At 40.9% G+C, this 24,896-nt stretch overlaps 1 protein-coding gene and 1 pseudogene across 20 annotated transcripts in view; one reads left to right on the forward strand and one right to left on the reverse strand.

Annotated features, from left to right (window-relative positions):
- LOC109872857 (disks large homolog 2-like) overlaps positions 1-13,687 on the reverse strand; it is a 306,188-nt gene extending 292,501 nt beyond the window's left edge. For 6 of the 20 annotated variants that reach the window (XM_031808343.1, XM_031808357.1, XM_031808353.1 and 3 more), the window contains exons 1-2: positions 12,277-13,685; positions 10,728-10,859 (exon numbers count right to left, since the gene is read on the reverse strand). In XM_031808343.1, the coding sequence (XP_031664203.1) occupies positions 10,728-10,859; positions 12,277-12,295 (151 nt within the window). In that variant the 5' untranslated portion in view covers positions 12,296-13,685. Of the gene's footprint in view, positions 1-10,727; positions 10,860-12,276 lie in introns of all 20 variants that reach the window. The other 14 variants (XM_031808360.1, XM_031808348.1, XM_031808344.1 and 11 more) reach the window with 5 other exon arrangements.
- Positions 13,688-13,904: 217 nt separating this feature from the next.
- On the forward strand, positions 13,905-23,670 carry LOC109873392 (transmembrane protein 126A-like; annotated as a pseudogene).
- The last annotated feature ends 1,226 nt before the right edge of the window (positions 23,671-24,896 follow it).

Raw genomic sequence — 24,896 nt, forward strand, 5'->3', positions numbered from 1 at the left:
GAACCTACCAGGTACAACCCTGAAACCTTAAAACATGGGCACCCTCATAGATATCATCCTGACCAATTTGCCCTCCAAATACACCTCTACTGTCTTCAACCAGGATCTCAGCAATCACTGCCTCATTGCCAGCGTCCGTAATGGGTCCGTAGTCAAACGACCACCCCTCATCACTGTCAAACGCTCCCTAAAATACTTTAGCGAGCAGGCCTTTCTAATCGACCTGGCCCGGGTATCCTGGACGGATATTGACTTCATCCTGTCAGTAGAGGAGGCCTGGTTGTTCTTTAAAAGTGCTTTCCTCACCATCTTAAATAAGCATGTCCCATTCATAAAATGTAGAACTAGGAAACGATACAGCCCCTGGTTCACTCCTGACTTGACTTCCCTTGACCAGCGCAAAAACATCCTGTGGCATACTGCATTAGCATCGAATAGCCCCTGTGATATGCAGCTTTTCAGGGAAGTCAGGAACCAATATACACAGTCAGTCAGGAAAGCAAAGGCTAGCTTTTTCACTGTAAAGTCCATGGAGAATAAGTGCACCTCCTCCCAGCTGCCCATTGCACTGAGGCTAGGAAACACTGTCACCACCGATAAATCTACGATAATTTTTCTACGGTTGGCCATGCTTTCCACCTGGCTACCCCTACCAACAGCTCTGCACCCTCCGCAGCAACTTGCCTTCCCTCCCCGCTTCTCCTTCACCCAAAGTGAGATAGTTGATGTTCTGAAAGAGCTGAAAAATCTGGACCCCTACAAATCAGCTGGGCTAGACAATCTGGACCCTCTCTTTCTAAAATTATCTGCAATTGTTGCAACCCCTATTGCTAGCCTGTTCAACCTCTCTTTCGTATCGTCTGAGATCCCAAAAGATTGGAAAGCTGCCACGGTCATCAAACATCAGCTGATATATCAAAGTGCTGTACAGAAACCCAGCCTAAAACCCCAAACAGCAAGCAATGCAGGTGTAGAAGCACAGTGGCTAGGAAAACCTCCCTAGAAAGGCCAAAACCTAGGAAGAAACCTAGAGAGGAACCGGGCTACGGGGGGTGGCCAGTCCTCTTCTGGCTGTGCCGGGTGGAGATTATAACAGAATATCCCCCTCTTCAAAGGGAGAGACACTCTAGACCCAAACTGTTACTGACCTATATCCATCCTGTCCTGCCTTTCTAAAGTCTTCGAAAGCCAAGTTAACAAACAGATCACCAACCATTTCGAATCCCACCATACCTTCTCTGCCATGCAATCTGGTTTCCGAGCTGGTCATGGGTGCACCTCAGCGACGCTCAAGGTCCTAAACGATATCATAACCGCCATCGATAAAAGACAGTACTGTGCAGCCGTCTTCATCAACCTGTCCAAGGCTTTCGACTCTGTCAATCACCGCATTCTTATCGGCAGACTCAATAGCCTTGGTGTCTCAAATGACTGCCTCGCCTGGTTCACCAACTACTTCTCAGATAGAGTTCAGTGTGTCAAATCGGAGGGCCTGTTGTCCGGACCTCTGGCAGTCTCTATGGGGGTGCCACAGGGTTCAATTCTTGGACTGACTATTTTCTCTGTATATATCAATGATGTCGCTCTTGCTGCTGGTGATTCTCTGATCCACCTCTACGCAGACGACACCATTCTGTATTCATCTGGCCCTTCTTTGGACACTGTGTTAACTAACCTCCAAACGAGTTTCAATGCCATACAGCACTCCTTCCGTGGACTCCAACTGCTCTTAAATGCTAGTAAAACTAAATGCATGCTCTTCAACTGATCGCTGCACGCACCCTCCTGCCCGACTAGCATAACTACTCTGGACAGTTCTGACTTAGAATATGTGGACAACTACAAATACCTAGGTGTCTGGTTAGAGTGTAAACTCTCCTTCCAGACTCACGTTAAGCATCTCCAATCCAAAATTAAATCTAGAATCGGCTTCCTATTTCGCAACAAAGCCTCCTTCACTCATGCTGCCAAACATACCCTCGTAAAACTGACTATCCTCCCGATCCTTGACTTTGGCGATGTCATTTACAAAATAGCCTCCACTCTACTCAGCAAATTGGATGTAGTATATCACAGTGCCACCAATTTTGTCACTAAAGTCCCATATACTACCCACCACTGCGACCTGTATGCTCTCGTTGGCTGGCCCTCGCTACATATCTGTCGCCAAAACAACTGGCTTCAGGTCATCTATAAGTCTTTGTAAAGCCCAGCCTTATCTCAGCTCACTGATCACCATAGCAACACCCACTCATAGCACGCGCTCCAGCAGGTATATTTTACTGGTCATCTCAAAAGCCAACTTTGTCCGCCTTTCCTTCCAGTTCTCTGCTGCCAATGACTGGAATGAATTGCAAAAGTCAATGAAGCAGGAGACTTATATCTCCCTCACTAACTATAAGCATCAGCTGTCAGAGCAGCTTACCGATCACTGCACCTGTACACAGCCCATCTGTAAATAGCCCATCCAACTACCTCATCCCCATATAGTTTTGTTTTGCTCTTTTGGACCCCAGTATCTCTACTTGCACATCATCATCTGCACATCTATCACTCCAGTGTTAATCCTAAATTGTAATTATTTCACCACTATGGCCTATTTATTGCCTTTCTACATTTGCGAACACTGTATACAGATTTTTCTATTGTGTTATTGACTCTATATTTGTTTATCCCATGTGTAACTCTGTGTTGTTTTTGTCACACTGCTTTGCTTTATCTTGGCGAGGTCGCAGTTGTAAATGAGAACTTGTTCTCAACTGGCCTACCTGGTGAAATAAATAAAAATAATAATAAAATCATTAAGAAACAGAGATTATTCCAAATTTGACCTTTAGCTCAATTCAGGTAAACATTATTTGCCTGTGGTTAATATTGTGCGGATGTGTGTGTACGCATATTGCTTCTGTGTGTGTTTGTCTGTTCAGAATACTCCATATTGCTATGACATTGATACTATGCCATCTCTGTAATAATATAGGAGATCCAGGAAAGCTGAACTTCAGACAGGAAGGAAGAGGGTAGCAGACAAGACACAGAGAGAAAATAGAGAGAGGGGAGCAGACAGGACACAGAGAGAACATAGAGAGGAGAGGCCCACACAAGATAAACAGGTCACATTCCTCTCAAGCCAGACGAAGTAGTTCTTGCTAAAGAATTTACTCTCAAAAAAAGAAAGATGCCACTTCTGACATGTCCTGTGTGTATAAACTGTTGGAGCCTGATATGTTCCTATCAAGGAAGGCAATCATACAGGCCACGCTGACCATCCCAGTTAGCAGCTGTGAGAGATCTTTCAGTGCATTAAGACCTCTATATACACTGCTCAAATAAATAAAGGGAACACTAAAATAACACATCCTAGATCTGAATGAATGAAATATTCTTATTAAATACTTTTTTCTTTACATAGTTGAATGTGCTGACAACAAAATCACACAAAAATTATCAATGGAAATCAAATTTATCAACCCATGGAGGTCTGGATTTGGACTCAAAATTAAAGTGGAAAACCACACTACAGGCTGATCCAACTTTGATGTAATGTCCTTAAAACAAGTCAAAATGAGGCTCAGTAGTGTGTGTGGCCTCCACCTGCCTGTATGACTTCCCTACAACGCCTGGGCATGCTACTGATGAGGTGGCGGATGGTCTCCTGAGGGATCTCCTCACAGACCTGGACTAAAGCAACTCCTGGACAGTCTGTGGTGGATGGAGCGAGACATGATGTCCCAGATGTGCTCAATTGGATTCAGGTCTGGGGAACGGGCGGGCCAGTCCATAGCATCAATACCTTCCTCTTGCAGGAACTGCTGACACACTCCAGCCACATGAGGTCTAGCATTGTCTTGCACTAGGAGGAACCCAGGGCCAACCGCACCAGCATATGGTCTCACAAGAGGTCTGAGGATCTCATCTCGGTACCTAATGGCAGTCAGGCTACCTCTGGCGAGCACATGGAGGGCTGTGTGGCCCCCCAAAGAAATGCCACCCCACACCATGACTGACCCACCGCCAAACCGGTCATGCTGGAGGATGTTGCAGGCAGCAGAACGTTCTCCACGGCGTCTCCAGACTGTCACGTCTGTCACATGTGCTCAGTGTGAACCTGCTTTCATCTGTGAAGAGCACAGGGCGCCAGTGGCTAATTTGCCAATCTTGGTGTTCTCTGGCAAATGCCAAAAGTCCTGCACGGTGTTGGGCTGTAAGCACAACCCCCACCTGTGGACGTCGAGCCCTCATACCACCCTCATGGAGTCTGTTTCTGACCATTTGAGCAGACACATGCACATTTGTGGCCTGCTGGAGGTCATTTTGCAGGGCTCTGGCAGTGCTCCTCCTTGCACAAAGGCGGAGGTAGCGGTCCTGCTGCTGGGTTGTTGCCCTCCTACGGCCTCCTCCTTGTCTCCTGATGTACTGGCCTGTCTCCTGGTAGCGCCTCCATGCTCTGGACACTACGCTGACAGACACAGCAAACTTTCTTGCCACATCTCGCATTGATGTGCCATCCTGGATGAGCTGCACTACCTGAGCCACTTGTGTGGGTTGTAGACTCCGTCTCATGCTACCACTAGAGTGAAAGCACCGCCAGCAATCAAAAGTGAAGTCTGTGGTCCCCACCTGCAGAACCACTCCTTTATTGGGGGTGTCTTGCTAAATGCCTATAATTTCCACCTGTTGTCTATTCCATTTGCACAACAGCATGTGAAATGTATTGGCAATCAGTGTTGCTTCCTAAGTGGATAGTTTGATTTCACAGAAGTGTGATTGACTTGGAGTTACATTGTGTTCCCTTTATTTTTTTGAGCAGTGTACATGGTTTAGGAGCCCAATGACCCAAGATAGAATGCAGCATGACAATTGACAAAGATATGCATACTAACACGCTTGGGTAAGAGGGAAGTCATAGACAGGTTTGCACCTACAGTTTCATTTTGTTTAGTTTCACTTCTAATCTTTATGGATGGACTAACATCCTAGTACTGTGTAATATACAGTGGCAAGAAAAAGTATGTGAACCCTTTGGAATTACCAGGATGTCTGCATAAATTGGTCATAACATTTGATCTGATCTTCATCTAAGTCACAACAATAGACAAACACATTCTGCTTAAACTAATAACACACAAACAATTAAACGTTTTCATGTCTTTACTGAACACACTGTGTAAACATACACAGTGCAGGGTGGAAAAAGAATGTGAACCTTTGGATTTAATAACTGGTTGACCCTTCTTTGACAGCAATAACCTCAACCAAACGTTTTCTGTAGTTGCAGCTCAGAACTGCACAACGGTCAGAAGGAATTTTGGACCATTCCTCTTTACAAAACTTTTTCAGTTCAGCAATATTCTTGGGATGTCTGGTGTGAACCGCTCGAGGTCATGCCACAGCATCTCAATTGAATTGACGTCAGGACTCCAGAAGGCGTATTTTCATCTGTTGAAGCCATTCTGTTGTTGATTTACTTCTGTGTTTTGGGTTGTTGTCCTGTTGCATCACCCACCTTCTTCTGAGCTTCAATTGGGGGACAGAGCCTGACATTCTTCTGCAAAAAGTCTTGATAAACTTGGGAATTAACTTTTCTGTTGATGATAGCAAGCTGTCCTGGCCCTGAGGGAGCAAAACAGTCAAAACCATGATGCTCCCTCCACCATACTTTACAGTTGGGATGAGGTTTTGATGTTGGCGTGCTGTGCCTTTTTTCTCTCCACATAGTGTTGTGTGTTCCTTCCAAAGAACTCAACTGTAGTTTCATCTGTCCACAGAATATTTTACCAGTAGCGCTGTGGAACATCCAGGTGTTCTGGAACATCCAGGTGCTGTTTTGCAAACTTCAGACGTGTAGCAATGCTTTTTTTGAACAGCAGTGGCTTCTTCCATGGTGTCCTCCCACAAACACCATTCTTGTTTAGTGTTTTACGCATTGTAGACTCGTCAACAGAGATGTTAATCTTCCAGAGATTTCTTATTGTCTTTAGCTGACCATCTAGGATTCCTCTTAGCCTCATTGAGCATTCTGCGCTATGCTCTTGCAGTCATCTCTGCAGGATGGTCACTCCTAGGGAGAGTAGCAGTGCTAAACTTTCTCCATTTATAGACTATTTGTCTTGCCGTGGACTGGTAAACATCAAGGCTTTTAGAGATACTTTTGTAACCCTTTCCAGCTTTATGCAAGTCAACAATTCTTAATCTTAGGTCTTCTGAGATCTCTTTTGTTCAAGGCATGGTTCACATCAGGCAATGCTTCTTGTGAATAGCAAACTCAAATTTTGTTAGTTTTTTATAGGGCAGGGCAGCTCTAACCAACATCTCCAATCTCATATCATTGATTGGACTCCAGGTTACCTGACTCCTGACTCCAATTAGCTTTGGAGAAGGGATTAGTCTCGGTGGTTCACATACTTTTTCTAACCTACACTGTAAATGTTTAAAGCTTTCTTCAAAATAGACAAAATACAATAATTTGTGTGTCATTAGTTCAAGCACACTGTGTCTATTGCTGTGACTTAAATGAAGATCAGATCAAATTTCATGACCAATTCATGCAGAAAATTCCAAAGGGTTCACATACTTTTTCTTGCCACTGTAATATTTAGTTGGAGAAAGGATTGTATATTGGTATGTACAGTACATCGGGGGTTGGATTTGTTTTTGTGTAATTAAATAGTTAGAAATGTTGTCATGTAGCTCACTTGACCTTAGAATCCCCCCCCCCCCCCCCCCCAGCCTAAAATCCCAATCCTGCTATAGTGCACGTAACTAGAACATAAATTTGTGGTCAAGGCTGCCACCCTTTGGATTGTTTTGGAACTGCGTAGCATGACGAGCTCACAGTAGTTAGCAGTAACGTGACCATCAACATGAGGATCAAATATTGGACATGATTTCTGAAAACATTGCAACAAAATAATGCTAAAAATACACCCCTCCCCCCTTAGGCATTAATCATGCAAACACATTTCTTAATTGTGACACTGTGTCAGTGTGCTCCAAATCTATGATTTTCTGTTTTTTACCCATGGAATTAGTCCACTGCGCCACCAGGATGTAGATAGCATGCCAAGTTTTTTAAACTCATACAACGCTGTTAATTTTTGTCAAGCATTTATTAAGATCAGGTGTGGCCAATTAGTGGGTGTGGCCAATTAGTGGGTGAATCTAACACACTTAACAAGAGAGAGGTTAGAGATTGTTTTGTTGATGCTGAGAACTAAATATATGTTTTTAAAATAACATTCTCTTAATGTTACTTAATTTTTCTTGTGGTTTTTATGGAAAGTTCTTAATGTTCTCTGAACAATATGAGAAGATGAATTTAAACAGAACTATGAGGAAAGCTGGTGGAAACGTTACGCAGAGTATTGACATTTCCACAGGAGACTAAACTATTTGAGAACATTCCTAACGGCAAACCAGTTTGACAATGTTCCTAGAACATTATCAAAACATTTATTAAATGTAACCACGTTTGAATGTTTAGAAAACGTTCTGTTAAAGTCATGAAATACCCAGAAAATAACATTATTTTGTGAAGTTCCTTAAATGTGCTGAGAATGTTCAAAAGCCAAGCAACTATCCTGTACCATTCCCAGAAGGTTGTATAAAAAATAACCATAGGACAGCCACACTCTCACCAAGCTCTAAGAAACATATGGTTCTCAGAACTTTATGTGCTAGCTGGGAAAGGAGCAGGGTGACAACCCCTACAGCAAAGCAAGGACTTCCTAATAAATCTGTCAACAAAGTAAGATAAGAATGTGTTCCTAACTGACTTGCCTAGTTAAATAAAGGTGTAACATTAAAATAAGTCTAATTGTTGGATGTAGAGTGAATACCAATTACCAATGGCTAGAAATTAGCTTGAACTGATGCATTTTGCAATGGTGGTAACAGTCCCACAGAACCTCAAACTTGATCTGACAACCACAGGGGCCATTGTCATAAAGGGATATATTTTTTTTTTAAACAATGTAGTTCCATTTCCACTGATCTACTCAAAATGTCCAATGATAACAATGAATGTCAAGAGCTGCTGTGTTTTTCTTGCTGTGAGACAATGTGATTTTTTTTTTTTTAAGTACATCTAATTCTGGTTCAGAATAACAGCGATTGTTCAGTTTAGAGTGATTTTAGGTGCTCTTTTTTTTTACTGTTTCCACTAATAAATTGTGTTGGGAATTCTGTAGATGCACGCGGTCGGGCTGTGCGAGAGCCGGGTAGCTATGTCACAAGGGCTATACGCTTTAGGTTACATATTGGTGACAAAATTTGGATTGGAAAGCATGCTTGCAGAGAGAATGTAAGGCCGATTATGAGGGGAAAATAAAATAAACACGTGCAGGGGAGTGTGGACTCGCTCTAAACTGAACAACCCAATTCAGCCCTTCTATTCCTCCGAAAGCCATAATAACAGGTGTCAAGATAAAAGTCTTACACATGATCATAAATGTGTTTACTGCTACAGCTCATGTTAGTACAATGACTGTGGGGATCAATAAACATGGTCATTTTTGTCAAATCTACATGAAACAAGGTTGTTTATTATTCATTGCTGTCTGCCAATCCTCAAGCTTCAAAGGGGAAGTTGGCAAAAAGGCACTGAGTGGTATATCATGTTTGATATTCAAACATTTCTTCTTAGGTTTAGAGAAAAAAAAAGTGAATATGCATTTTAATAAATTGGATATTTCCTCTCTCCATATCATTGTTGTATCATTGTTTCTTTTTTGATAACCAGTGGGGGCTTGTGCAAGAAAGAGTGAAAGCCCATTCTCAGATAAGCCAAAACAACATTCATCAGAATTGAAGGATAGAGATTCCAGGGAGTCAAGCACAAGAAGGTCTGATAAGTGTGTCACAGATAATAATAATAATACAGAGCTTATAGCATTCATTTCACATGGACTTTGCCCTTGCTAATGGCGGATACGGCTTTGAGAACAATAACGCATAGCCTGAACAACTCTTTGTCTGCAATACATTTTCAAACTTGACCTGAGAGGTCAGATTGCAGGTTTCATTATTAGGGGAATGAACATGTCATGAACTTTGAAATTATGAATAAGAATCATGCATTATACCAATCTCCAACAATGCAGTGAGGAAATAGTTGAATTCAGTTGGATCAAATATGTAAAAAGCCCACATCAATATGCTTATTTAGAATCATTACAAAAACATCACAGAGGAAGAGTAAGAAGAGTACATGGAAAAATACCACAAGCACCTACTGCAATATCAGCAGAGTTAAAAATAAAAGCCCTAAACCTGCAGAATGTGCCCACTGCTCAGGCATAACAAACTGCAGGTTAAGCAAATGTGACAATAGACAAACCTCTAGGGATAACACAAGTATTGTGAATGCCAAAAAGTACTGACTTAGGTCACCTATCATTCAGCAAAGACCCCATTTAAGAAGGGGCAATAAGCAGTTGCTACATCCATTTTTGGACTTAACAATATGTACCGATTGACTCTTGAAATAATAACTTATAAATGCCTCATGAACTTAGTTAAACTGTCACACACCATCAGAACCAAAAATATACATTTGTTTTACTTCAATGTTTGTAAACAAAGTGAATGTAGACAACCACTATATAGCCTCAAAAGTTGGTCAAATAATTTGAAAGTGTTTACATTCTCCATCCCCATTGCTCAGATTTTTGCTGAAACAGGGGCAGGCCAAATGCTTTGTTATTGTTTCTACTGCTGATTGCTGCTTTAAACGGTTATTATAAAATAGTTATTACTTTTAAAAGGTAGACTCAGCAATATGATGTACTGATAAAGGAAACACCAACATAAAGTGTGTTAATAGGGTGTTAGGCCACCATGGCCAGAACAGCTTCAATGCACCTTGGCATAGATTCTAAAAGTGTATGGAATTCTATTGGAGGGATGCGACACCATTCTTCCACGAGAAAGTCCCTAATTTGCTGTTTTGTTGATGGTCATGGGAAACGCTGTCTCAGGCGCCACTCCAGAATCTTCCATAAGTGTTCAATTGGGTTGAGATCTGGTGACTGAGACGGCCATGGCATATGGTTTACATCGTTTTCATGCTCATCAAACCATTCATTGACCACTCGTGCCCTGTGGATCGGGGCATTGTCATCCTATGGAGGCACAACCATGATAGCTTAAATAATGGCCAAAATAATGTCCTGCCCAGCATTTTTATACATGATCCTAAGCATGATGGGATGTTAATTGCTAAATTAACTCAGGAACCACACCGGTGTGGAAGCACCTGCTTTAATATCCTCTGTATCCATAATTTACTCAATTGCTTCCATTATTTTGGCAGCTACCTGTAGGTGCACAAAGTAAACAGCATAGTGGGTAAATTTCCGCAACAACTAAGAGTGTTGAAGCGCAAGGCTCAACTTCAACAATGTTTTGGTGCCCTGGCTACCATAGCACAGACATTGAGATGAGCGAGATGCAAGACTTCACTCTCACACACAGTATCTGCACACGTTGACTTCACACTGCTTCACTGTGGCAACGTCATTTAGCGGGCTCTACCTTTTAAGTAAAAAAATGCTTGCATTTTTGCCACTAGCATAGACATTCAGTATCAAATTCCATATACTTTATGAAATGGAATATAACGGTGAACATGGCTAAACAGTTGAGGGGATATTGGTTTTTGTTATGACAATAAAAACAACAATGGATTCTTCAATGAATGGATGGATTCCAATAACCTGCTGACTTACCAAGCAGTGCTTGGAACAGGCTGCTTTTGAAGACCCCCATCACTCTCTGAATGGCAGTTTTGAGCTGTTGTTCCTCTGGCTTGGTCAGTTTAGCGCAGTAGTCTTCCAAAAGCCCTAGGGCCCTAGCTGTGTCTGCAGGAGGGTACGGAATGGAGACCAGTTAGCATGCTATTCAAATGATGGTCACATAAGTTAATTTAAACATAGTACAAGTGATGAAATATCACAAACCACCAGACAAGTACGGATCAATTCACAAAGGCATTTTGTTTGAATAAGATGTATAGTAGCTTGAGCTTCCGCCAAATGTTATCCCCATCTGTGAAAGGGATTCTAAGAACAATCTCAAGCAGCAAAGCAATTCTGAAAAGATACGTAATAACAACTGCATGTGCAAAAGACGATGAGGCCACTTGCATGGTTTATAATTAGCAGCCACTTCCACTACTAATATGAGAGGCAGTTTTGCAACGGTACAGAAATGGGGAGCATCGATCGAGTGTCAGAGGGCGAGACACCACTGTCACACAGAGACAGAGGGGTTATCGTTGAGCTCAGACTCTGTCACCAAAGGAGACTGCAGGGGAACAAAGCCGCTCTTTACTCAGGGGTGGGGGAGGAGGGGTGCTGTGACAAGCCGAAAGTCAACACTAAACTATGTCTCGTGTCAAATAAACTCTCAAGAACAGAGTGTAAAATGGTCTTTAAATACTTATATGGATTTTCCTGTTCAATTGATCTGGATGACTGCTGTCTAGTCAGACTTTTACTTTAACCTCTCAACTCCAGAAAACTCTGGGAGGTTGCAAAACCTTGCATGACATCATTGTACAGTAGCCTACAATTGCACAGTTGAACAATTTGGACAGTAATTCTTTCTTGTTGCACAATTACAGACCAATGTCTTCCACAAAGGACAAGCCTCATTAGACATCTATTTATATGGAGTTGCTTATCAGACTGCACTTACACTACAATCACCACATGCCAATCATCAGCCAATATAGGCGAACCAATCCTTTACTGAATATGATGCACAATATTCAATTACACTTATGATAGGCCTTACTTTACTGAATATGGCATTATAAATCCCTACAAATGTGAATAAATGCTGTATAACCTATTTTACGTGAAATGCTTTCAGAAATATTTTACTAATAGGCCTAGTAACATTACCTACACTATTTAAGTAGGCCTAGTGTAGCTTATTAATGCTTATTCATTAAAGTTATTAAAGGTTTACCCAAAACTCTTATCCAAAATAAACTATTATCAATGACTGTTCTGTTTCATAGGCCAGAGGGCCAAGGTGCATGCAACAACATATTTTTATTAGGCTTATATTACAAGTTATGGGTCATTTTTATTTGGTTAGCCTACCTACAGGAGCATATTAAACCGAGAAAGGCAAATGAAAATTGTGTCCTACTTACATAAAGACTACATGCTGAAATCTAGAAGTGCTGAAACTCAATAAAGATCCACTTGTGGCAACATAGAGGCAGCGAGACAACTGTTGTGCCAATTATTATACGTTTCTGCTCACCTTTTTTTCTTACAGGCATAGTTGAATGCTGGATTCGTATCGGTGATTTACTCTTGCGCCAATAACATAACGTATTCCCAGTTCTCTTCAGTGCATTATTAAAAATGTCAGGCAATGGTGAAAAAAAAAACACATCAAAGCGAGTCAGTTGTGCTATAACGTGTAGCCTTAGACACAGAGGCAGTAGGTTTTAGGCTTTTGCTCCAGCAGAATCCGTGGTCTACAGTCTAAAACAATAGACTAGCATAGGGCAAAACAGGCCACAAACAAAAACTATGTTTGCAATGTGGCTGTGTATGCTTGTTCAGTTCATCTTCAACAAAGTATTTCCGATTGATGTGTGCTGCTGCTGACAGGTGCAACGGCAGTCTCGCACGTTCTGATATCATGTCATGGACATTGACTATAGCCTAGCATAAATGGTAGGTCAATTCCCTCAACTGACAGGAACTTTCGTGAGCACCCAGCGAGATGTTCCGCGTTCCTATCACTTCCCTTGCAGTTTGATGCTGGCATTGAGTCAATGGCGCTCCCATGTGATGAGCTGGGGATTTAAAGCACAATCCAATGGCAGTCCAAAGAAATGTTAAAGGCGCCGTAACGTTACCCGGCGAGGTGAAATATGCAACCAAGCAAGTCTATTTTGGCTCGTGCAAAAAACGTTGCAGCATGTCATGGGATATGATGACATGAGCAGGGGTATAGCCTATTTGTAACTTAACAGCACAGCAAGTTTAATTAGGCTACACACCTGGCAGCAATTCCTCATAGCTTAATATTTTTTTCTATGCATTTGGGATGGCCCAGTTGGCTAAACGAACCAGGTCTGCGGCTAAGTAGCCTAGCCTTAGGATAACTAGCTATCAAAATACATAACATTGGCTGGCCAACATTTATTCCAAGACATACCACAACGAATAAAATTGATATGCTCCATCCAATAACTCGGTTAGCTAAGGTTATGTAGCTGTGTGATTCTCCGTCATCTCTCTTTCGTTTAGCCTACATGACATTATTTTTAAATAAGTCTATTCAACTATTCACAAACTGAAATTAACCCAATACTCGCAAACACATGCATCATAGTAGCTTAACCAGCTAGGCTACTTAAAACGAAAACCTGGGCAGTGAAAATGGAAGTTGACAAAGCGTTTGGCTAACGATAACCTAATTCCAGTGAGCAGATTCTCTCCTGACTGTCTGTTGGAAAATACCTGCCTGTCTGATCGTGCCGTAAAAAGCATGGCTTTGCAATAACCCCGTCTACTTTACACATTTCATATATTCTTTGCGAAATATCTGGAACTTCCTCGTCCTCTTTTTTTCCCTGTTCCTTGGCAGCTGTCACATCACCACGTTTTTGATTCCCAAGTCTACAACCACGATGTAGAAAGCAGCAGCATCAGTACCAGTTTTACCAATAGAGAATAATAGAGGCCTCTAGTGGCTAAAAGGCCTTACTAGCATGGGCAGCGCCGTTGAAGGTTTCCACCATTTTAATGTAGTCAACTGGGTGGGACTTACAACTTCATTGGCTGATCCTTCCTGGTGACCCTGGTGGAGTTACGTCCAACTGGGTCATCAGGAGAGATCAGCCAATCGGGAAGAAGAAAAATGACTACTTGACAATGGAGATTGGTTCAACGGCGCTGCCCATGCTGTCAGACACTATAACGGCATAGATTAGTCCTATATATCTCTATGGTTTTACCTTAGCAGTGGCGAGGTTGGTTACTACCCCTTGATTGACAAAACCTTACATCAAATGGCATGTCGAGTATTTTGTCCATGCTCGGGTTTACTTGCCTCTGAGTCCCCAACAACCAGATGTGCCGGTTTTCAGGTGAGGCTGAAAGGGCCCGTACTCCGTGGTACTTGGGTTCCTTGGGACGTCGATACCCTAATGTAGTTGACATTTTAAATAGTTATGGTACAGTTATTATTAGGTAAGGGTTTGGAGTATGGACGTCCCTTACAAAAAAATGTAACTCTATTTTAAGACGATTAAATACGCTACAAATAAAAAAGCTGTTAGAATTATAAGTATCCTTGTGTAATGTGATATTCTACCCCCTAGCCAAATTGTCCTTCGTGTATTATTTATATATACTTGTGTTCGCCCATATACTTTCGGTATTGATTTGTTTAAAAAATAATTGTAATAAAAGTAAAAAATAAATATAAAAAAACAAAACAAAGAGTGTGGACGTCCCAAGGTTTCCTGATAGTACTGACCAAATGGAAAGAGAGCCTGTGATGGGACTTCCGCTGTTGTAAATGAACCTGGGCTGCGTTCAGTACGTTCTGGACTGTTAAATTGAACGGAAACGGCGCTCCTGAAAAACGGGGAAGTTGTGGGTTGGGGAACGCTTTTTTAATTTTTATTAACAAACAAATCATTACATAAAGCACATGAGGGAACACAAGCATACATAGATTACAAACAATGGATAATTGAGCTAGGGGGTACAATATCACATTACAATTACACAAGGACCCTAAGGGACATACATATACTTACAATTCTAACAGCTTTTTTGTTAGTAGAGCATTTGTCTTAAAATACAGTTCAATTTCTTTTTGGAGGGTACGAAAATGTGGTTTTCGGTTTGTAAATGTACATTTGTGTATATGAAATTTGTCCAAAAGAATAATGAAATGAATTACATAAAAATGTTTCAGCTTATTTCTATTGTATGTAAAGAATCCAAACAGTACATCTCTCCACAATTGTGTAAAATCTTCATAAATGTGTTCAATTATAAACCTACTGATGTCTTTCCACAGTTTTCTTACATGCATACAATGCCAAAAAAGATGCAACACTGTTTCTGGGTGGTCATTACAAAAGGAGCAATTTGAGTTGATGTTTTCCTTAAAATTCTTCATATAGTGTTTGGCAGGATAATGTTTATGAATAATTTTGAAGGAAACTTCCTTAATTGTGTTAACAAGTAGGTATGTGTGTGGCAACATCCAAACTTTTTTACAACAGATATTATCAATAAATCCATTCCAATAAGGCATGACATAATACAACATCCTGCTGAAACAAGGTTCTTATCGCTCTGTTGAATGGACCAAAAGAGAAAAAAAATCTTTCCTACTAATGAGTCAACAGGGTCAATAGAAGGTAGGCTCTGAGTTCCTGAATAACATAACAATACCTGAGGGAATGGCATCTAAACCAATTGCAAAATCTTTAGGTGTTACAGGGACCTTGTAAAGTGATAAGAATTATTTATAATTGAGTAAAAGACCCTCTGCATTTACCAGTTGGCTCACCAATAGGATATTATTTCGGAAACAATATTCTAAAAACAAGTATTTCTATACAATATATCCCGATTATTCCATATATAATATCTGTGTGGAGAAAAATTGTGTTTATAAATTAAGGACCATGACAAGAAAACCTGCCGATGAAAAGCAGAAAGTTTCACTGGAACTTTGTCCATATTATAATTGCAAAACAACATGAAGTTAAGGCCACGAAAAGTAGAGAAGACATGATGAGGAATAAAATTCCAGATAGAAGTGGGTCTTCTAAGGAATTGTTTTATCCAATTGATCTTAAAAGTATTATTTAAAGTAGTAAAGTCCAGAAAATTCAGTCCACCATTCTCATAAGTGTTCATTACAACAGTTTTACTAATGTAATGGGTACGGTTTCTCCAAAGAAAGTTGAAAAGCATCTGGTCTATCTCCTTGCTTATTTTACTGTCAAGATATAAAGATAGAGCACCATATGTTAGTCTAGAGATACCTTCAGCCTTGGTTATTAGGACTCTACCGTTTAAAGATAAGTCCCTCTATAGCCATTGATTTAGCTTCTTCTGTTTTTTTTTAATAAGAGGGTCAGTAAGCCTCTAGACTTCTGATCCTTTGTAATGGTTATGCCTAAATATGTAAGTTCTTCTTTTACTGGAATACCATAATATGAAGGTGTCACACAATCTTTGACAGCTATGAGTTCACATTTATTATGTTAAGATATATAGACCAGACGCTTTGGAAAAGGATTGTATCAAACTGATCGATATGGGAATTTGGTTAGCGTCTTTCAGAAAAAGTGTAGTATCATTAGTTGGGAAACACTGTCAGCATGGCCACTCTTTTAAATACGTCACTCATAGAGCTTGACAGTATGTAGTCCTAAAACCCGGAAATGAGTAACCACTGGTTCGTTCAGCCATTCCTATAGGAAAAATGAATGGGGAAAGAATACGGTTTTGGAATAAACGCAGAAAATAAGGTCTGAGGTTAACAGGCTTAGAAGAGTTTATACATTTTGTTTTATGACACAATAGCACTCAGTTAACATGATCTTTATGAATTATAAAGCCTTTGTGCTTTTTTTACAACATATATTCTTAGAAAATTCCAAAAGGTTAAGTTTATAGCTGATGAAGATTATCTCAGAACAAAATGTTTAAGATCTAAGCCTGTGTTTAACACATACCTTATTTTGGGTGTTTATCCAAAAACACTACATAAACGCAATTGGTTTTTATCACAGGCTTTGTGCAACAAACCATGGTGCAGTTATTGCCTACAAAAATACTCCATTACTAATTATCGCTATTGCTTCAAGCCACACCCACTGAACAGGAGCAAACGTACCTCAAAGTCTATTCAATAACTTTTGGGGAAACTAGTCATTCAGTACAAATTGTTCTGTAACGTAGCAAATATTTAAGGGAACTAAACGCAACTCAGTATGTAGCAGACCGAGTTTAAAGTGTTTCTTTTATCCTAATGCCGCGTTCAAAAAAACTGGGAACTCTGAAAACAACAAAATCAAATCATGACATAAGCAATCTTCAGGTCGGAGCTCTAGAAAGAGTTCAGAGTTTGATGCTCGTTTTTTTTCTCAGAATTCCCAGTTGTTTTGAACGCACTGAAATCAGAAGTCTGAGATTTCCGAGTTGTTTTGAACTCTGCATAACCTAACCAAGTAGGCGTAAAAAGACACCTGAACAGTTCCTACTTCCGTTTATCATGGGAAACGGAAGTCAGGTTGAAAATACAGTATCAAAGTTTTGTATAACTTAACCAAGATAGATCACAGTCTGTAATTTCCAATGGGCACAAATTAGTCATAGTGGGCAGAGCCAAGCACGAGCTAGCGAGACCCTATTGGTGCATTCTAGCATGCATATGCATATTTCTGTTAGGGAACGTCTACTCTGTGAAGTGCATATGTACAATAACTAAATTTGCCTTTGCACTCCCTCTAAGTGTAATTTGCAAAGAGTAAAGTCTACTAAACTTAGTCCACTCTGTTCAAAACATATTCTAGTTTTGGCAACTGTATTGAGTTTAAATGTTTAATCGATGAGAAAATTTGCAAACTCTGTCTCATTCCATCTTCTCCCACTGCCAACCAGTGAGCTTCCTCTCACTATCATATTAGGTAGTGAGTGGAAACGCCAAGCGGATGCTTCACATTTATTCATCCGGTGAAATATCGGTCTCGTTGTTCTATTTGTGACGGTATCACTGAAAACCACTATCATCCACTTATTTCAACCCGGCAGAGAGTGGGGAGTACTGACCAATATAATTTGGTGTGAAAGGTTCAGAGGTAACTCTGGTGCACATGGTTTAAAATGGCTGCGCCCTTCCTCAAAATAATGATACTAAAGAAGAAAATATTGAAACAGTTATACGTTTACAGCACATACATTAGAGCTGAGACATCGGTAACGGAGAGTACAGCAATACATTTGACTGGTGTTAATGCAGTGTTCGTGCTTATTAGCGTATTCTCACTGACCTAGGCTGTTTAAATGGGATTTTATTAAATTGAATGATAGCTATCTTAAATTAGCTATTTGATTCACTCTTAGCGAACGTATCGCATACTCGTCTACTCAGCCCTGCATTGTTGGTGGACACTGACATTAAATTGCAGGTCATCTTGCTTAATGTGTCAGAATTCAGCAATGTACAAAAAGGCACCGGCTGCACAGTCCCCAGAGCTGTGATCGTTCAAATGATAGTGGGAAGATTTGAATGGCTGCCTGAACTTGACAGGTACGTTTTTGTACGCCTATGGCTAGACATGGGTTAATTGCCTTGATAGCCTTTTGCATGTTGCCCCCATCATAACATGTAACTGTTGTTCTACAGGAAAATCTTCACCTATGGCCCCATGTATCTGGGAAGTAATGGGGCATTAGTAGGACTGATTGCCAACAGCTTATACAGGAGCACTGAATGTCACTCAAGGGCGTTTTACTTCAAATCTCCCAATGGCTATCCTACCGTTCTTGACAACAGTGGCCATGTATGATGTAGCTGTATCAAAACCATTTATTGTCTGGTGTGTGTTTGTTGCAATTATTTTCTACAATATTTTTATGGTTTCTGAATTGAATTTGAAACATCTTAAACTCATTTATGTGACCTTAATTGCCCAACCTGTGTCCTGATAAGAGGTGCACTTGTCAGTGCAGTTGGTGCTGGCATATATCCTATACTGTTGGCTTTGCCTGTGAATGCAGGCCTTGCAACCAGGTATGTACAACTGTCTTTCCAGGAGTAGGGTGATGTTGCTCTTGACTTAGGCCAAGGCCGGCAGATGGCGATAGTTTGCATTTTACTGTCCAAATGCATTGTATGCAGCCGGCAATACATTTGTATCTTGTGGACCGGTTGATACCTTACTTCATTCAGGCTGCCTAGGCTTCGATCCTCCTTACAGCGGCAATCAGCAGTAGAAACAATTAAGCGGCCTCCCCACCCCTGGTTCAGTAAAAAGCTGAGGGAAGGGGCACGAGGAAAGTTAAGTCACTCAAATTCTAAGACAGAGCTAGAGATGTAAGGATTGACCATCCATGATATCAAAATTATAGTTTTAACCATGTTTGAGGCTATATAGTGTTTGTTTACAAACGGAGTAAAACAAGCTTACATTTTGAGTTCTGATGGTGTACGACAGTTAAACTAAGCTCATGAGGAAGTTTTTCTTTAAAAATCAATGGGCACAAAAATGGATGTAGCGACTGCTGATTGCACCATTAACTTAATTTAATGGCGAAAACAATTAGGAAAATATGTATATACTTACGCAAAACTATTTTCCACCACCGTGCAAGTGGCTAAATACTAATCCCAGTCTGTTTTTCACTCATAACCTAACGCAGCGTTGTATCGCATTAGTGGAAACCAATATTTTTAAATTCTGGAATGTTCAATTGAACGCTGCTGTACTGAATGAGAAGTTTAAAAAATGGGCGGCGTTGGGTTGTGGGACTGCTGTCACTCATTGTTATACCCACCAAACGGGAGCAAATGTACATTAGTCTGTTCAAAAATGTACAAGAACGTTTTGGGGAAACGTGTCGTTCAGTACAAACCATTCTGCCAATAGCAAACTGAACACACCGTGACTGTTCTCAGGGCGGGTCAGCCGGTTTTGACAAGCAGAAGTGACTTTTCATATAGCAGGTTAGGATAATTAGGTTGTTAGGAAAAGGGTTAGCTAAAAGGTTTCATCAACGCGACTCAAATATATCGAAGCCTACCCTGAGAAGTATTTATTTCCGCTAATGCAATGCTACTAATGCAGCAAACATAAAAGAAACGCAACCCCTGGTCTGATAGTTTCAACCGGATTGGTTGAACGCTATACACAACAGTCGCGATCAGCATTTAGCCACTTTCATAAGGAAAGTATACATATCCCCCCATTTAATGAAGTTGAAGAAATCAAAGCCTATGCAGCCCGAATGGAGAATGTTTTCGGTACAAACCGGTCCAGGAGGGATGATATGGATTGTTTGCCAGCAGCATGCAATGCGTTTGGACAGTAAAATGAAAACTACTCAATATGCCACTTGCAGGCTACCCACAATGTTTGGATTGGGGAGGGGAAACATCCTAGATCTATCTGTAACTATGGGTTATTCGCGGAGTATCTAGCCAACAAAGGTTTCATCAATACGGTATGAAAGTCCCGCCTACTTCCGGGATCATGTACAACACTTTTTGAATTTCCTTCAACATAAAATTCGTAACTTGGTCATTTTAAAGTGTACAAATTTGTGAATTTATTGACATATACCCGATGTCTTTCATTTAGGTTTTCGTTTTAATAATCGAAAACCTTCATAGAAGGCATTGGGTAATCTACGAACATAATTGTACCTATATTAAATCACAGCATTTTTATGAATTTGACAAAATATTCTTGGAGTCCATCCAGTGTGGGACATGATCCGGGAAGTAGGCTGGACTTTTAATACCGTGGCTGACTGAATTTGCATAATTATTATCAGGTACACTTATTATAATTATTATCTAACAGGTACAACACTGCACCAATGCCAGAAAAGGGAAACTGTGTTATGTGTTAACATTTAGACTACGTTACCCAGGAGGCTATGCGGGCGGGGCAGGTGGTTGAAGATTGCCTTGCATGGCTAAAAAAGGAGTTTTCTAGCTGAAGTATATGTTCATTAAAAGTAGTTAAACGTACGGCCCGGTTTGTCATTATACAAGGAACAAACATAACATGGAGTCAGATTGGTAGTCGCTATGACGAGACAGAGAAAATGAGTAACTCTGCAAATTCCCGGACGAAAACTTAACATTCTACCACAAGTCCAGTGACGTGAGTAGTCGAAGATGCTAGCTTGCAAGAGCGAAGACAACGAGCCGCAGCAGAGAGTGACATCAGTGAGAGCAAGGCTGCATTGGAATCTGTTGATGAGCAACATACTGAATGAAGTAAAAGAAATTGTGCCATTGACTGTGAATGAAACTATAATACCATTCAAGCTTGATACTGGGGAGAACGTACCAGTCAAAGGAAGCTGCATAGTAACTTTGCAGCACAAAGGAAAACAGTGCAGAGCACAGCTGCTGATCGTGCAAGAGTGTATAGCCTATTCTAGAAATCAATGCATGTGAAAAGCTCAGTTTGTTGAAAAGAGTGTATGTAGTGACATCACAGACTGAAAATGACCAATAATCGCTACTGGCTGAGTATGAGGATGTGTTTGAGGATCTTGGATGTTTACCAGGAGAACACAAAATATGTACTGATGACAAAATTACTCCAGTTGTGCATGTATGCAGAAAAGTTCCATTTGCACTGAGGAAAAAGCTCAAGGAGGGACTCGAACGCATGGACGTCATCACAAAAATGGATGAAGATACAGACTGGGTAATCTCACTGGTTATTGTGGTGAAAAAGAATGGCGATCTTAGGATATGTCTAGACCCGAGAGATCTCAACAAAGCAATCAGAGAGAGCATTCCAATATGTCTACGGACGAGACTTCGAAGTAGAAACCGACCGCAACCATTGGTGTCAATCATGTCTAAGCCACTGAATGATTATCCAATGAGAATCCAGAGAATGATGATCAGACTGAAAAAGTATGATATGAAGACGATCTATACCCTGGGAAAGTTCATGATCGCCGCCGACACTCTTTCTCGAGCAGTCGTCACACAGAAAAACACAGATTCAGGCCTACGTCGCCATGATCGTAGCATCACTTCCTGTGTCTTCTGAGAGAATGGAGCAGATCAAAAAAGAGACCGCACCTGACCAAACAATGACAGAGTTGAAAGAAACAACACTGATAGTATGGCACGCACAGAAAAACAACTGTCCAAGGAGAATAGAGGATTACTGGATGTGCAGAGCAGAGCTCACCGTTGTGGATGACAGTGTTCAAAGGCAACAAGATTGTCATTCCCATGACACTATGCAAAGAAATGCTACACAAAATACACGAGGGCCACTTGGGCGAGGAAAAATGCAAACGACGAGCATGAGAAGTAATGTAATGGCCAAGAATGAACTAGGAAATCAGCTAGACCACTGCTTCATGTGAACTGTGTTTGACCTACAGGCCAAAGCAGCAAGCAGAGCCGCTAATGCCTCATCCACTGCCCAACAGACCCTACTACAAAGTTGGAGTTTACCTTTTTTTACTGCAATGGTAAAAGTCACATTGTTGTTACCGACTACTACTCAAACTACCCTGAAGTAGCCACACTGCCAACTACCTCCAGCAAAGCTGTAATCACCTACCTGAAATCAGCCTTTGCAAGACATGGGGTTGCGTCTGAACTGTACTCGGACAATGGTTCTCAAGTTCCGATCGTTCGCTAACGACTGGGGATTCCGACACAACACCTCCAGCCCCAAGGTCCAACGGCTTAGCAGAGTTCAGTCAAAAAAGGTCTGATGAAAAAAGCACACGGTGGAAAGGAGGATTTCCTAAAAGATCTGATGATCTACCACAGCGCACTGCTGCAGAATGGACTTCCACCTGCACAAATGTTGATGGGACGTCGCATCAGAACCAACCTACCCATCCATGAGGACTTGCTAACACCCAGAGGTGCTCACAAAGTCAAACTCACAAAGGAAAAACAGAAAGAAAAACAAAAACAGTGACACGACAAAAGTGCATGACACTTACCTGAACTGAAACCTGGAGATCATGTATGACTCCGAGACATCAATACAGGAACCTGGATGCAGCAAGGGTGTGTGCAGAGAAGTTGCACTGCAATCCTATGAGATCCAAACGGAGCATGGATCACAACGGAGACAAAACAGTGGATCTAAGGCTTCAACCATTCACTCAAGGGACTGAGGATCATCAGGATACTGCTGAAGCGTCAAATGCCTTTAGAAATGGCACTTCAGAACGACCAAAAAGGACTGTCAGACCCCCTGAAAGGCTTATTGAGAATTGCTAAATAAAAAAGGGGCACCTGGACTGAATGTTTTTTTTATGTGAAAAGAAATAGAGCCACAATAGAGTATTGTTGGACAGACTATACTTAGTTGGGAAAACAAATACATCACAATGTTTATTGCCTCTTAAGTGATGAGAGCAATGTAAAAATAAAAAATGGGGGGAAGAAAAGTGTTATTGAAAATTGCGTGTTATGCAGGTTGAGTAAATAAATGTGATGTGACGTGTAGTTACATAAAAAATAAGTTATTTTAAAGGAAAGATGTGTTAATAACATTTAGACTACGTTACCCAGCAGGCTATGTGGGCGGGGCAGGTGGTTGAAGAATGCCTTGCATGGCTAAACAAGGAGTTTTCTAGCTGAAGTATGCGTTCATTAAAAAGTACTTAAAACTACACCCCGGTTTGTCATTATACAAGGAACAAACATAACAGAAACGTGTTTTTGGATGAACATTACCCAACCCATCCTGAGGAACATGGGTGTTGTGATTGTGCTACAGGTTCTCTTTGGCACCTACCTAGGCTCCAGACATTTTGACAGCTAATTGAAGTTGCTTCAGTTGTCCACCTCAGGTGACAAGGAACTTGAGGATTAAAACAGTTTTAAACAAACCTAAAATGTGCAAGGTTGTATTTTTATTAAAGTCCATGAATTGTGAAATCCCAGTTGTACAATTTGAGGGGGAGGGGGTATACCATTTCCAGCGGACCTTGTCCAAGGCCGTTTACAGGCAGCACAATTCCAAGTTTTTCACTAATTGGACTTTTGACCAATTAAATAACATCAGAATGGTCTGCCTGTCTGAACAGCCTGTGAATCCACCTTGATTTTGAAGTGGCTGGTATATTAATGAGATGCATAACTGTCTTACCTCAACAAACCAACTCCCATCATTATGCTGTCAAGTTACACATTCAAAATGAATCCTCCCCTTATGTCAACATTCTTTGATCACTACAAATATCATTTAAATCCAGAATTACACTTTGCTCTGCCGAGAGTACCCCCTCACGTGCTTTTTACCAGTAGGCCCATGTTCTTACAATTCTTCCCAAGTATCCCCAGGTTGACAAATACTATATTTGCTCCATTGTTTACATTTTAGTTGATGGCCACATTCATAGTGGCACTATGTAGTGCGGTGGTTCCTAAACTTTTTATAGTCCTGTACCCCTTCAACCATTCAATCTCCAGCTGCGTACCACCTCTAGCACCAGTCAGCGTACTCTCAAATGTTGTTTTGCCATCATTGTAAGACTGCCACACACACTACATGATACACTCATTCTTATGTTTAATAAATGTGACTTTGTCACAACCCGGCTCATGGGACGTATCAAAGAGCTCTTACAGGACCAGGGCACAAATAACAAATCAGTAATTTTGCTCTTAACCACCTTACATATAAAACCTAATTTGTTCATTAAATTGTGATTAACTCACCACAGGTTAATGAGAAGGGTGTACTTGAAAGGATGCACATAACTCTGCAATGTTGGGTTCTATTGGAGTCTTAAATAATTTTCCACAATCTGTGCCTGTATTTAGTTTTCATAAAAGTGAGGGCCGAGAATTCACTCACATAGGTATGTGGTTGCAAATGGCATCAGTGTCTTAACAGCGCGATTTGCAAAGACAGGCTACACTCAGCGTAGCCCTATCCAGAAATCTGGCAGTGGCTTCTGATTAAATTCCATTTTCACAGAACCGCATGCTGCAATTTCGAGGAGGCTCTCGTTCAGATATCGGTAAGTGGACTGGAGGCAGGGCATGAAAGGGATAACGAATCCAGTTGTTTGTCATCCGTTTAAGGAAAGTACCTGCATAATTGTGCACCAAACTCAGGTGATTCACTATATCACATTTGACATTGTCCATAAGCTTGA

The sequence above is a fragment of the Oncorhynchus kisutch genome, linkage group LG28 (genome assembly GCF_002021735.2).
Source record: "Oncorhynchus kisutch isolate 150728-3 linkage group LG28, Okis_V2, whole genome shotgun sequence".
Taxonomy (NCBI): Eukaryota; Metazoa; Chordata; class Actinopteri; order Salmoniformes; family Salmonidae; genus Oncorhynchus; species Oncorhynchus kisutch.